The 15,039-nt window shown below is 41.3% G+C and overlaps 2 protein-coding genes across 10 annotated transcripts in view; one reads left to right on the top strand and one right to left on the bottom strand.

Moving 5' to 3' along the window:
• Positions 1-15,039, top strand: part of FYCO1 (FYVE and coiled-coil domain autophagy adaptor 1) — a 52,770-nt gene that overhangs the window by 25,676 nt on the left and 12,055 nt on the right. For all 8 annotated transcript variants that reach the window (XM_075745621.1, XM_075745620.1, XM_075745616.1 and 5 more), the window contains exons 11-14: positions 69-236; positions 671-820; positions 1,703-1,908; positions 2,978-3,122. In XM_075745621.1, the coding sequence (XP_075601736.1) occupies positions 69-236; positions 671-820; positions 1,703-1,908; positions 2,978-3,122 (669 nt within the window). The remainder of the gene's footprint in view (positions 1-68; positions 237-670; positions 821-1,702; positions 1,909-2,977; positions 3,123-15,039) is intronic.
• CXCR6 (C-X-C motif chemokine receptor 6) lies at positions 7,656-13,409 on the bottom strand. Of its 2 annotated transcripts, XM_075745633.1 has the most exons (4): positions 13,137-13,409; positions 11,799-11,920; positions 10,051-10,183; positions 7,656-9,027 (listed from the first exon to the last, which is right to left on the bottom strand). In XM_075745633.1, the coding sequence occupies exon 4, from the start codon at positions 9,002-9,004 to the stop codon at positions 7,970-7,972; it is 1,035 nt and encodes a 344-aa protein (XP_075601748.1). In that variant the 5' UTR covers positions 9,005-9,027; positions 10,051-10,183; positions 11,799-11,920; positions 13,137-13,409; the 3' UTR covers positions 7,656-7,969. The 2 variants fall into 2 exon arrangements, with proteins under 2 accessions (XP_075601748.1, XP_010302488.2); XM_010304186.2 differs by lacking the exon at positions 13,137-13,409 and having other exon boundaries at positions 11,799-12,177.

Here is a 15,039-nt window from a genome sequence, read left to right as displayed (position 1 = left end):
CCTCCCTGGGGAAGACTTGAATGCACATGAGCTAAAAACAATTCTTAATTGCCTTTGTATTTGATCAGGATCCAAAAAGAAGCTGATGAAGCAAAAGAGAAGGTCCTGGATTACAGTGAGAAGCTTAGCAAGGTGGCAGCAGACAAAGATAGCAGCGACCAGAAGTTATTTGCTGAACTGGATGACCTGACGAGAACAAAACAGTTCCTTGAAGAACGCTTGATAGAACTTATCAGGTTGGCATCAAAATAAACAGCAAGCAGAAATTAAAACCCTAGCTTGGGATGCTAAGTGATACTGCCTAGGTGGTTCAGTCTTGTATTCCTGAATTGAACATACAGGTGATGGCCAAGTTCATCAGAAGTTGAAATTTTGTATTTCCATAATGCAGTCAAACATATAACACCCAATATTATCTCCTCCTTAATTTGCTGTCTGTTTTGCAAAACCATGTAGTTCTCTGTATGGCATGTATTTTTCTCACCCCCCCCTTCCCAAGAGCTTTGGTAGTTTTCTTGATCTATCTTTATTCCTGAAAGCTCCTCAGAAGTTATAGCAAAGCAATTTTTACTGTGAAGCTTTTACCAGCATTCAGATTGAGGTTGGTTAACAGTAAACCAGCAATGATAATTTCTAAGTGTTTTTATTTCTTTTAACTGTGTCTCTGCAGAGATAAGGATGCTTTGTGGCAAAAATCAGATGCTCTGGAGTTCCAGCAAAAGCTTAGTGCAGAGCAAAGGTGGCAAGGGGACACAGAAGTTAATCATTGTCTGGACTGCCAGAGAGAGTTCTCATGGATGGTGCGCCGACACCACTGCAGGTCAGTTTGTTGGACTCTGTTACACTGTTCAAAAGCAAAATTCTGTATGATCGTTTACATGGATGAAATACTCCTTAATGTTCATAGTTCATTGGTCAAAATCCTTGAGAGGGAATGTTGTAGAGGCTGAAAGAACGTGTGAGCTCACAAGGGGATAAGAGACGTTAATGGAAAGGTCCCTTGACGTGGATTAAGGCAAAGATCTGGATGCAACTCTGACTTGGGGAGTCTATCAGTTTCTCATTTCTAGAAACAAAGATAATCACACCCTACATGGTGTATTCCTTAAAAGGACTGTGTTTTTAATATATTTGTTATGCACTGCTCTGTGCATGCTGTAAACAATATTCACTAAGATGGTTTAGCTATTGTGATAGAAGTACTGTTTCTTCTTCCCTGTTTGAAAGAGAGAGGGATGATTACTAAGTAGAGACATATAGATGTGCTCTTACTGTCTTTACAATCAAATGGAGTTTTGCTCTGAGTATGAGATTTGGCCTGTGTAATACTATTAAGTACATTTGCTTCTTATGTGCTTTTTATATATAGATATATTATTTATTTGTATTGCATATTTTTGGGTATTTAATTGCTTTATGTATTTATATTTAAACATATATTTAATTTTTAAAGTATTTTTATGCTTTTTTCTATTTTCCCTATTTATTAAGGCAGCAAAGTATGAATGTGCATTTCTGCATCCTGTTTTGTCAAGAAAACTTGCTTCACCTCAGAAAGCAGCACAGGCTGTATTATGAGTTCTGCCATGGATGTAGCATTCGGGCTTTTGCAGAGCACAAGACCGTTATGACTCAGTCACATAGATATGTTCCACCTGTATGTGGCAATATTCTAACACCTTTGGTTTCAAATAATTTCTAGAATGTGTGGTCGCATTTTCTGCTACTACTGCTGCAACAACTACATGGTGACAAAGCCTGGTGGAAAAAAGGAGCGTTGCTGCAGAGCTTGCTTTAATAAGCCTAGAGTCATTGTTGACAATACAGATGACTCTGGATCCAGTGCCAACCAGGAAGGATCACCAGCGTCATTGGAATCACCTGTGTCACCATCCGAGAGGGCTTTTGGTTAGTGTGTTGTTTGCATGCTGGGGAGAAATAAGTAGGGGTCTTAGACATTCTCCAAGAAACCACATGGTCACCTCCTGCTCCAAGGACCTGCAAGTTCATGGAGTGTGTTCAGGGTGGGATTGGTCCCATCTTTGAATTTGATTGGTTTTGACAGAAATTTGCATGTGTATTAAATGAGTATCAGTCAGCCTGAGATTTTCAGTTGGTTCTAGTAGAACGATAGAATCATAGAATGGTTTGGGTTGGAAAGGACCTCAAAGATCATCTAGTTCCAACCCCCCTGCCATCGGCAGGGGCACCTTCCACGAGACCAGGTTGCCCAAAGCCTCATCCAACCTGGCCTTAAACACTTCCAGGGAGGGGGCATCCACAACCTCTCTGGGCAACCTGTTCCAGTGCCTCACCACCCTCACAGTCAAGAATTTCTTTCTAACAACTAATCTAAATCGGCCCTCCTTCAGCTTCAACCCATTACCCCTTGTCCTGTCACTACACTCCCTGATAAACAGTCCCTCACCATCTTTCCTGTAAGTCCCCTTCAGGTACTGGTAAGCCGCAATTAGAGCTCCCCAGAGCCGCCTTTTCTCCAGGCTGAACAACCCCAACTCTCTCAGCCTGTCCTCATAGGAGAGGTGCTCCAGCCCTCTGATCAGCTTCGTGGCCCTCCTCTGGACTCGCTCCAACAGCTCAATGTCTCTCCTGTGCTGGGGCCCCCAGAGCTGGACGCAGTACTCCAGGTGGGGTCTCACAAGAGCGGAGTAGAGGGGCAGGATCACCTCCCTCGACCTGCTGGTCACACCTCTTTTGATGCAGCCCAGGACACGGTTGGCTTTCTGGGCTGCAGGCGCACACTGCCGGCTCATGTTGAGCTTTTCATCAGTCAATACCCCCAACTCCTTCTACTCAGGGCTGCTCTCAATCCATTCTCTGCCCATAGTAGTTACCTAATGCTTCTGTAAAGGTAAAGGGATGGCCTCGTCTTCCCTCTTAAGAGTTTTGCCTGTTTGTTTTCCAAACAACCAGCTAATATTGCTAATGTTTCTTTTCATGTCTTTTTATGGCACAGCTGCAAGTGAAGCCTCTAAGCCACCAGATGATGCAGCATTTGATATAATAACTGATGAGGAGCTGTGCCAAGTACAGGAATCAGAGTCTCTGCACAATGAAAGTCAGATGGAGGGAGAGTCTCTGGGTCAAAGCGTGACAGATCTGTGAGTAAACACTGCTTCATGGAGAGCGGACTCTTTTGGGTTTAGTTTGGAATGTTGTGGGGGGGGTTTTGGTGGGGATAGCCAACCTCTGCATAAAGAGAAGACACTTCGGTTCCCTGCCACGTGTTCAGAAGACCAACACAAAATAATTTTGGCCTGTTTGCAGTCAGCATCAAATCTAGTAACTCCAAACAGCTCCATCCTCCCCCTCTACCTGCTGCATCACAGCACAGAGGAGTAGTTCCACTTCTTGTGCTGTCACCCGCCAAGCCATCACCATTAAAATCAGCTTAGAGGCCACACTGTATCACTGGTCATTCACACTTAACTTGTAATAGGAGCTAAGCGATACTCTCTGTCAGACTCACTATTACTTAATACCAAGAGAACAAAGGGGTGCGGAAAAGATAAGGAAAGATTTATTATTTTTATGACAGGCTTCATTGAACTGAATGTAAAATAACTGGTCTGTGTCTGTAGGACTCCTTACTGCTTTGTAGATAACAGCTTACAGAAAAAGAGAACAGAAATTGCGTAGCTAAATCCGGCACAAGTTTGTTCTTTTTTCTTAAGAAAATGAGAGTGAATGCAGGTTTCAGTCGCTTTTTTACATCAGTTTCTACATAAATAAGCAATGAAGAGGATCTAAGGCTATCTGAATATCCAAGCACTTGGTTTGCAAACTATGGCATAGTATTATAGTTTAATGTATATCCATGTTTATACAAAATACTGTTTTACTATTGTTTAAATATTTTCCAAAAATTCTGTTCTGCAAAATAAATAGTCTTTCAAAAACTTTTGTATATTTGAAAAGAAAAAAGGCAATTTCACCTAAATTCTGTTGTTGTTTTGCTTCTGAGCAGAAAAATAAGTGTGATAAATTCAAATGCTAAACTGAAAATAACAACAGAGTAACCAGCCTGCTGCTAGGAAAGCATATCTAGACTTTTTTGCCTTCAGAGCACCCATTTCCGGCATAAAACACAGTGACTTGCAATTTTGGTAGAAGGCACATTGTACAGACTTGTTTATTTGGAAAAAAGCCTTTTCAAAATTCTACATTTTTGTTTCTTGGTACATAAGCTCTATGTATTCAGCCTATTTTGTACACTGTTGACACTGAGAGTATATTCATGTTTATCATGCATTGGGCAGACATGAACAAACTGAGCTTCACAATGCTCTTTTGAAGTTAGATGGCCTTTGTTTTGCAAAGGGACAATTTGCAGTGGGGGATTTTTGTTGGTCTTGGTACATTAGCGTTACGAGGCCGGCGAGAGTCCTACTGTGGTCATACTTGGAGCTTGAGATATACTTTGCAGAGAACGCCGACCACACCTGCCCTTCCCTGTGAGACTTGTAATGTTTGAAAGGTCTCACTAGCCTGAACACTGGAGGAGAATGGCCTTCTTAGACTGTGGATGACGTAAGCACCTTGTCTTGGTTTTGTGTTACGGGAGAGGTGCAGAAGCTGATACATGAGTCAGATGATGTGTCTCACCAGTGGTATGTGCTTAGGAAAAAAAGCAGAGCGCAGTGTTGATTATGACAGTTTTCTCACTTGTTTCTGTGGTGAGGAGTATATGTGTACCCAAAGTCTGAGCATAGCTTAGCACACGAGCAGATAATGCAGCATTTGATACTGTGAGTGCCAGAACCACTGTACTGAATGTGAGCAAAGATTCCAGTAACCCTCTGTCCTGTCCTTTACAGCAGCCCTTAGCAGATGTACTGATGATTTCCCAGTGTGTTTTCTCCCATCTTCCTAGGATCTGCAGTTCAGGGACTTTTTGAGCTACTGTTTTCACTGCTGCAGATTTCTTGGCCATACTGGACTGGTGGACCATCTTGACTTCATATAGACCTTTGATCTTTTTTTTTTTAAAGTATCCAGCTAAATGTGGCCTGATTCCTATGTGGAGACTTCAGGTAGTCTTGAAGTATAAACAGTAACCTAATGGCATCCCAATAAGGTTCTCTTTGCATGAAATTGAATATATGGGATAGGATTTGCTTTGATATTGTGCCTGGGGAAGACAGAAAGGATCCAAGATTGTGCTTGCTAGATGGATGTCTGAGGAATGCATACAAATAAGTATGTTTTCAGGCCAGATTTCTTTACTGAGATTCTGCTAGAAATAGTCCAAGCTATTCATTTTTTTTGCCAGAGATTTGAGCTAGTTGGTGCATTTCTAAAAGGGAGGGAGACAAGCAGCCAAGAAAGGGAAGAGAAGGGAGGCTGGCTGGTCCAATTAGACAGAGAGATCTGCAATAGATGTGCTATGTTGACTGAGTTTCTTAAGGCCTTACTCTGTCCAAGTGTCGGGATGAGGTTTCCACACTGGCCTTACCTTATTCTGGGTGTGAGTACTTGCTAGACTGGAAATCGGAGCTGGTGCTTAAAGTGAAGTGTCTGAAAGGACATTTTCTTTTCTATTTGTCCCTTTTGGTGTCTACTGTACTGTTACTCTATTTTTTCACTTGTTCTCTTTACTTAACCCTACCCCTGTAGTTTTTTTTCTTGAAGGGACATGAAATGATTACAACAGCATTACTTCATAACAGCAGATTTTGAGACACTGCCTTTATTGGTACAGTTCAGAACCAAATAAAACTCATTTTAGTCGTGAGCTGCCCAGGTGTGTGGCAAGGTAGGATAGATGTTGTACCAGCAGAACTCTGACCTTGAAGCAGCTCTTTCGTTACGATTAGGATTAAGCAGCAGTTGCTTCATGCTTTCAGGTCTGTTATGTGAGTTTGGAGCGATCTGATTGAAATCTTAATGTGAGAAGCTGCAATAAAGTGTGCAGTTGCGGTACATCTTGCAACTTCAAGGCTCGTGGGTTCTCTTTTGAAGTGTTGTATTTTTAAACTTTTATTTATAAAGCATTCCTATTTGTAGATTGTGTTCTAAAACAAAAGTCAGGATATTGCATAGCACTGGGTCAAAGTCCCCAGGGTAAACCAGTGCACTGTATTTCCATTTTAAAATATTGTAGAAATTACATGCCTGCAATAAATGTTGCAGCAGCAGAATCAAGATCATAGACAGCAGAAGTGTAAAAAAAATTTTAAAAATTTTTTAAAAATAGCACTGCCCTGGTACAGAAACTAAGAGTTTATTCACACCTTGGTAGTGCTTTTGGTGGAAAGGACATCTCAGCCTATCTGCCCTGTAGTTGCTTTGTTTTGGATTCTTTTTTTCGTAATGACTCATAACACTCTGTCCTGACCTAATTACAGCTCACCTAGCCGGGCAGGGTGCCAGCATAGCCAAAAACGGGAACTACACGTGGTCTGAAGCATTCACTGCCCTGTGCAGAACCAGCCGGGAAGAGGAGTGGGGACAGGAGCACCTCTCACCACCCTCTGCTGGCAAAGCCTGCCTTCTGGCTGTGTGTTCAGATACCAGCTTTACTTGCCACACTGATGTGAAAGCACAGCACGTTCCTTCCTACTTTTGTTTTTAAGGATATTGCACCATCTCACTACAGGAGAAACAAGAGAGATTGTGTGTTTAGGAAAGTATTGGTTAAGCAGCTGTTTTCAAGGGGAAAAAGGTGACATGGACAGAGTGGTGCCGATAAGGCACCACTGAGCTGCAGTGATCTGGTAGGAAGGACTGAGTGTTAATGGGGAGAAAAGGAACATCCAGAGTGAGCATGGTTATTGCAAGAATGGTTTAAAACAGGTTAAATCTGGTATTTCAAAGCTGTAATGCAAAGGACTTTCAGCCTTTGGGCCAGACCCAACCCTGCCTTCATCATAGGCAGCCCACAGCTGCATAAAGCCCTCCCTCTGCTCCTCTCCAACATCCCTTCTTTCTTTTCCCTACTCCGGTCTCCACCCCTATTCTGCCACTCTCTGCCAGAGCTTTTGCATCCTTTCTGCCCAAGTCTGTGCTGCCCCCTGTGTACCTTTTTGCCTCCCGCTGGGAAGTGAAAAGGCCAGAGGTGGAAAGGAGGGGCTGCAGCAACAAGGAAGGAGAATGACTAAGGAATCCAGGGTTTCGTGGCAAGGGAACCAGGGTGCCAAGGGGGTGCCAGGAAAAACAGACTGGAAAGATGTCACAGTGCAAAGAATATGTGGGAATTAGGGTGTGAGAGTTTGCGTCTAAGGAAACACTGCTCAGTGTTAGAGCCCATGTGCAGCGTGATATCCCTTGTGTTAACAGGCGGTCTAGTTATCTGGCAACGTTAGCTCTGTTATCAGAAGTAAGATACAAAAATGTGTATGGGAAATTCAGATCATGAACCTGATATTAGATGGAAGGCAGATGAAAATGCTGCTTTATTACAGAAATTTTAGATGAACGCTAAAGGAGTGTGTTGTGGACACCTTCTCCCAAATGGAGAACTACAAAAAACCCACAAAAAACCCCAACCACACATGATACCCAGCATGAACATTGAAATGTGTATGTTTTTAATCCAGGAATTCTCATTAAGTGAATGAGCCACACTAAAATACTTAATATCTTTGAAACAAAACTCATAAATGTTTTTGTTAAAAAACACCTTTCATGGAAAAACAGCAGGGCAGAAGTCTGTAGTCCCTCTGGAGATGTGGAGTCCAAGTTAGCTTTATGGCGTGAAGAAGAGAGTTTTATCTCATTGCTTCTGATACCTTTTGAAGATCTTCTGTACAGTTAACTCTGTTACCAGCTGTATCTTAGGATCAGCTCTGACCAGGAAAAGCAGGAAACGCTGAAGTATCGTGATTAAGATAGGTTGGCCTAAAGCTGATCACGATGTCTTTACTCTCCTCTTTCATGCAGGCTACCTATCTCAGTATTTACAAAAAAAAAAAAAGCTGTGAATAGTTGCCAGATTCTCTAGGCAGTTTTATAGCGGGTACATGCTTGTTGCATCTGCATTATTTGATGTAAAAGTTTTAGAGCCATCCTCTTCAATAGTTTGCAACTGTTTAGCCATAACTTGGCGTTTGATGCATCTTGAGTTTTTAATAATTTTCTGAAAGTTCCTTCTGAATTTCACCCCCATGAAGAAATACAGAACAGGGTTAAGACAGCCACGGAAATAAGCAAGAGCTTCTGTTATGGTGATTGCATATTCAAAGCTGCTGTTCAAGTTAAAGCTCCAGTCTATGATCTTTATCAGTCTCAAGAAAGTATAGGGTGACTGAGTAAGAATAAATATGGCAACTACAGAAAATATTTTTTTTAGAGATTTGTTCTTTTGAAAACCCCTGGCATGCAGTAAGGTTCTAATAATCAGTGAGTAGCAAATGATCATGGCTAGCATGGGAATAAAATAGCCCAGGGTCATTTGGATCGCTTCAAGAATCAGTTCTGTACGATGGCTTGGGTATTCTTCCTGACATATTGCCTTATCAATATTAAACACCTCACTAAAAATAAACTGCGGTGCAGCAAAAGCTAGCGAGATCGCCCAGATCAAGACACAGATTAACTTGCCCCATGTCATTCGCTTGTTTTGACACATGTGTGCTTTGGTGGCAAAAGTAATAGCAATAAGCCGGTCAAAAGTGATAGACGTTAGAGTTAACATTGAAGTGTACAAGTTCAGAATATATAAGCCCCGTATTATACGACATGCCACGGTGCCAAAAGTCCACTCCTGAACAGCAGAGTATGCCCAGAATGGCAGCGTCCAAAGGAAGACCCAGTCAGCTATAGCCAAGTTCAGCAAAAATATATCTGTCAGCATCTTCAGTTTCTCATAGAAAACTAGTATAACAAAGACCAGTGTGTTTCCTGCTAGCCCAAGGATGAAAACGAGCGAGTACATACAGGGCAGAAAGACTCTTGTAAATGTGTGAAAATTCTCGCTTCCGTTCTCGTTGGGATCAGTGATGGAAAAGTTATAGTAAAAGTCAGCAGCGTCTGTAGTTGCCATGTTGCCCTCTTTTTAAAGGGACTCTGTAAGGAGACACATTGAGATTTTTTTTTTTACTTACCAAATAATTAAATCCTAACGAATCCAGGAGACAGACAAAATCCTAAGTGCTAACAGATAAGAGCTGTGTTAGAAAATCCAGGACATGACAGACAAAAGCAAAAGCAACCCTGAAGATGGTTGTCTTGACAGTCACAACAGCCAGTGAATTTAAACACATCATCTGTTACCAAATTTGTCCTGAGGGCAACTCAAAAGATAAACAAGACAATTGCAGAGGCTTCCAAAAATGGAATATGGATTAAGCTTTCAAAGACATGAGTGGTTTAGTGTTTGGATCAAGGGATTCTGGAGAAACCTATGAGAGAAGCAGAATTTGTTTTGCCAAATTCAGCCTTTAGGCTCAGGTTGCAAGCTGTTAAGCGTCGGAGTTGTTTGGCTTGGATTGGACCTGTCTCGAAAAGTAGGGTTTGAGTCTCAGCGAGCGCTTTAGAGCTTGTGATTCAGCATTAGCTTGCTGTTCAGATGTTAGTCACATCATCAGATGGTGGCACTTCTTCCTTTCCCCTCCTCAAGTGACTTACTGGAAACATGGAGGACATTCATTAATGTCTCTTCCCCATTTGATTTTAGTTGATCTGTTTCAAATATTTGTATTACTGTCAGAGGAGTGACCACTTCTCTGTCAGCCCCCCTCGGTCACACCCCCTCTCCAGAGCTGATGCAGTATCACAGCATCCGCTCTCCAAGGCAAGGGGCAGTTTCCTGTCAGGGCTGTGCCAGCGCGTAAGAGTAACAACAACCACCCGATTTGCAAGCTGTTTAACTTGTAAATAAAGTATTTTGTGAGGTTAATGGGGTTTTCAAAGATTTAGCCTAAGGTTAAATGTCGTCCCTCTTGAGCTACAAAGAGCATGTTTCTATGGGACTAATTCTACTACGAGATTTTACTCAGCGTAAGGTCAGCAGAATTCACCTCTGAATCATTTAGATTGGCAGAAGGCATCGCCTCTGTGAGTTATAACGTGCAGCAGATTGAATGTTACCTGAAAAAGTAGTTTCGGTGGGGCCAAGAAGCAGTGCCAGTGCAGTCTGTTAGTTACCCCTTTGAAAAGTTACTGGCTATAAAACACTTTACTTTTCAGTTCAGATGGAGGTGAAACGTGGGATGAAGATAACCTGCAGAAGTAAGTTAGACAACAACATCAAGGCAACGCATACTGAAACATACAAAAGCACTGCGTTTTATTTTATGTAGTCTTGGCAACAGCAGTCAGGGGTGTTTCTCACCTCTTTCTTGAAAAGGAAAGGTGTTTTCCTGTAAGCTGAAACAAAGTAATTACCAGGCACTCAGTTTTGTAGTTTGACAACATAACATTGCTAGTAGCCTTACTAACATAGTACTGATCTTTCTGGTGTCCAAGCTTACTGGAAATTAGCCTTTAGGAGAGTCTTATTGATGCTTTCAAAGAAGAATTTTTAATACCTGCTTTTAATCCATAATAGGTTTTTTCCATAGTAAGATAACAGCATTCACTCTCTGGACAGACCAAAATATTTAAAATTTTAACTAACTTTTTTCCTATTACATTAATGTTCTTCACAGGAATTTTTCAAATTCAGGCAGTAATACCTTGATTTGTTTTTTGGTGAAAGCAGATGGGAATTTTATTATGGATTTCATACGGAAGTCAGACTTGGGTAATTTTTGAGCTCCAGCTGTGAAGAATTTTCCTATATACAAATAGCAGGCACTGGCTTCTGATGTACTTGTCTCCTGCGCATGCTAACATGAGCAGATTTGCATATCGATGGAGAACAGAATGCTGCAGAAGAGATCTTTCTAAGTTAAAAATGTTTTTTAACATGTCATGCGCATTACGTTTCTGCTTGTTGGGCTTCTAAACTCAGGATTTATGGATCATATTTTAGGAAGGAGGTGAGGTGACTGACACCATCAAACAGATCACAAAGGATTAATGGAAGTCCTTGAAGGTGACCTTTCAATTTATGCTCTAGAAAGTTATTTTCATGTTACTTTCTTGTGATGTTAAAGGCCTTAAGTTTTCTTTCTTTTCCTTCTTTCTCCTGTCTGAATATAGCCATTTAAGTTTCTTCTTGGTTTGACAGCAGGAGAAATGAGTCTCAATTGCCTGACTGATTACCAACCCCTCTGGGGGGGAAAAAAAAAAAAAAAAGAAAAAAGTCCTACATGCAGAAAAATAGGTCAGCCTTGCAGAACTGTACACTCATTTTCGAGGCAAAGTCAGGTGTGGAAATTTCTAGCCCAAATATTTTTTTTTTCCTTTTTTATTATGCTGGAGAGCAATAAGGAGCTAGAAAGCTGCTAAAGCTCAAAACTTTGTCTCAACTGTTGTGTTGCAGACAAGCTGAAGTTACAGCTCAGAGTTGTTCAAGAAGGCTCTGTTAAAGGCTGATCTTGTATTATGAGGCTGAACAGTTTCTGGATCAGCTGACCATGTCTGCCAAATATTTTCAATCTTTGCTAATGAAAATGTGCTGCAAGTGTGTATAAAGTGGCATGGAAGTTAAAAACATAGGGGGAGATCCTTACCTTTTGCAGACCACCCTCTCCACTGAAACACACAAAACACAGACCAGCAAGCGATTTTCCCCTCCCCACCATTCCCAACGGATGGTAATTTTTAAGAGTAAGAAAGTCCAGCAATTTCCTTTAAAAAGGTTTTCATTTATTCCTGATGTATTGTTATTATGTTACCTGATATTTTTTGAGCCAGAAGCTCTTAAACCAACTTGCCTGTTACTCACACACCTAAGTTAGAATCCACATTGTATGCTGTCTCAAACTTCAGAGTTGTTACGCCTTGTCAGACAAGTCATTCACGGAGTTATTCCAGCTTTCCTCGAAGGAAAGAACAGTAGTAATCTTTCTACCTGAAGTGAGGTAGTAGGAAAGGATTGTGTTAGGTAGATAGGAAGGGAGGAGCAAGAAAATTTCCTGATCAGGGGAATAGCAAGTGGGATTAGTTTATTTGCAGGGAAATGTTGTTAAAGTCTGTATGGACTGAATCTAGGTTCTAAAAAAATCTGGAAGTTTAATAGAAGCTTAAATTGGATAGGAACAACATCATGGGTAGAAAAGTGAGTTAGAGCGAGCCATGCAGTGTCCAGTATGTTAATATAGGATTTGCATTGAGGTCTGGTTCTGTTACAATTAACTCTCCAATTAATGAAATGGAAATGCAAGCAAGTAATGGAGAGTCAGAACAAGCTATTCTGGTGTGCTCCAGCATAGATAGTTCTCCTCCTGTCACCAGAAGAAGGCTGCTTATCATTTCTACCACTCTTGGAATTGGGTATCCCAGGGGCGGGTAGTCTCAGTATTACAGGGATTTCCCCCATTTTGGTCTCCATGGTCTAATTTCTGTTGTGCTGATCAGCTATCCTGCGTTAGTAGCTGCACCTGAAAAGCAGGGTGTAAAAAGCAGTAACAATGATCTTGCCAGCTGTTCATTTCTGTTGTCTCAGGGTTCCAAACAGAAAATCCAATATAGATGTCTTTTTTTAAATAAATCTAAATAAAAAGGAATGTTAGCATATAATAAAAAACAGTATACTTTGCCATGACAATAAGTACAGGCTATAAACAGAAAAAGGTACATAATGCTCGTCAGCATCATGTGGTGTGCCTTGCTTAGAAATGAACCGACTTCATTACAAAAGGATTTTGAGACTGTAATCAGAAAAGGTGTGTTAGAAGAGATGAGAAGTTTTCAAACACATACCAGTTGAGAAAACAGATTCTAGAGCATAAATGGAAAGGACATAATTAACATACACCCTCTGAGTTCCAGATATCATAAAAATTTTAAAGACCTTTTTTGAAAAGTAGCAAGCGTAGATCAAAGAGCTACTGCAATAACAAGGCATTGGAAAAGATTTAATAACAAAACTAGAATGCAAAATCAGTATCTTCAACAGTCTGAATAACCCCCCACCCTTTCTCTTTAATCTTGCATGTCAGGATGGAGGATGTGTATGATACTAACAAAATCTTTCGAGTTTGACTATTTCTAAACGTTAAAGCTTTTGGTTTTTTGTTTTTAAACTTTCTACCTATTCACCCGAAGTCAAGAAAACAGTCACTTACTATACGATGTCACATCGTAGGGGAACACAATCGTCTTATCTTTCAAAGGAAATGTGAAAGCAGCAGTTTGCTTTATTTATCAGTGCTGAAGCCTGTGCCGCTGCCTCACAGCTTTCATAGTTGTTGTTGACCCAAGCAACAGCCACGCAATGTGGTTACCCCTTAATTTTATTCTTGAGTGATAAGTACTACAGATATGATAATATAAACAAGCTGTGCTCTCAAGATCTGATTCAAATTCACTTACATGTGGCCATTCATCTGAAATGTCCAGAATCAAATTGATTTTTTCAAAAAATATTTACAGAATTAAAACTTAACCTGTATTTACCACTATTTTTAACCACTCCTACATATTTTGTGACAATACTGGATTTTCCAATTCCTTCTAGTTTTTCTATTTTTTCTGGAGCAAAAATATTCTAGTGACAATTTTCTCTCAGATTTTTTGCCCATCCGAGATGAGCTAGAGATGGCTAGAAAGGTATTGTGTTGGTGACCATCCCCGAGTGAGTTTTTTACCTTTAAGGCAATCTCAGCCCTGGTTAAAGCTAGTGTGTGTGCTAAATTTTCTTTTCAGAGTCAACGAAAGAAGCTGGGAGGGTCTCCGTACATTTACAAGGGAGCCGGAGGGGGCCTACCCAATGCAGGGGTAACTATATTCACTTGCAACAAAGGCAGGGGTGGGAATTGAGTTGCAACCTATGGATACAAGATCTGGGAGAGAAATAGTTGTGAGGAGGCTCTTGATGCAGGGAAGTGGAGGTGCCTGAGCAACGCTGCTCAATGAAGTGATACTCTGCTGTTGTTTATCCCTGCTGTAATTAGGGGCATCTTTTGTGCACTCCTTGTAACTAAACTACATGCCTGGCCCTCACCACCACTCAGAGTGAGCTGTAGCTTTCATTTAACCTTCCCTGTGGTATTCCTTCATAGGAGGAGCCCAGTAGTTGCACATCCCATAACGCAATGTGCTGTACACAGTGTACGTAACATTTCAGGTGGTTTCCTAGATGTGTTTCCTAGATGTGTTTATCATGTGTACTCATTTCCCTAGTGAGCCTCGCTGCTCTTGATAGCCTTTGGACACTCATCTTCAGGAGCAGTGATTTGTATAGAAAAGTAGTAGCCTTACTCATGGACAGATTCTGTAAGAGAGGAAGGCCGTCTTCAGAGAAACTAGCCCATGCAGTTAGATCTTTGCAGCAGCCTGTGGTACAGTAGCTTCTGGAACTCTGTTCTGTAGAGCAGTATGCTTGTACCTCCGAGTACTTGAATTTGGTACCTGCAAATACGTATTAAAAAAACCCAACATCAAATTTGACTTAACCCTACAACATCATTTACTGAAAGAAGACTATTTGCATAAGAAATGCAAGGCCCTGTAACGCGCTTTAAAATTTTCTCCCTTGTGCTTCATTGCATGTGGTAGCAATTCCTCTGTCTCCGAGAAACAAAGCTGCAGTAAGGTGCTAAATATTTACAAACTGTTCCTGTCAAACATTTCTTTGTCAAACATTCCTTTGTTTCATAAACTGTTTCCATAAATATTTTTTGATGGCTGGTCTGCTCCAAGAAACCCTGACGGGCATAGCAACGGTGAGACCTGCTGCTCTGTGTGTCGCTCTGTAAGAGTGGATGGACGTCCTCAGTTTGCCTGCAGAAGACCCACTACAGCATGACTGAATTATCACTGTAACCTAGGAATTATGGCAAAACCAGAGGTGGGCTATGTGAGTTTATCTCAGGGAGAGGGCTGAGAGACTGTTACTCCTGGATGGGTCAGTCTGAGGAACATTTAATTGTATAGTTGTGAAGCCCTCTGTGTGCAGAAATGGCACCGGCTGCAGGCAGCCTGCAGGCTCTGGGATGGAGCAGCCTCTGCAGAGGTACAGGCTGGGCG

Source organism: Balearica regulorum, chromosome 2 (genome assembly GCF_011004875.1).
Source record: "Balearica regulorum gibbericeps isolate bBalReg1 chromosome 2, bBalReg1.pri, whole genome shotgun sequence".
In the NCBI taxonomy this organism is placed as follows: Eukaryota; Metazoa; Chordata; class Aves; order Gruiformes; family Gruidae; genus Balearica; species Balearica regulorum.
This window is presented reverse-complemented; position numbering and strand designations above follow the sequence as displayed.

Bases quoted from the DNA above. Each gene is read 5' to 3' on its own strand.
- CXCR6 (XM_075745633.1), bottom strand. From the start codon at position 9,004: ATGGCAACTACAGACGCTGCTGACTTTTACTATAACTTTTCCATCACT.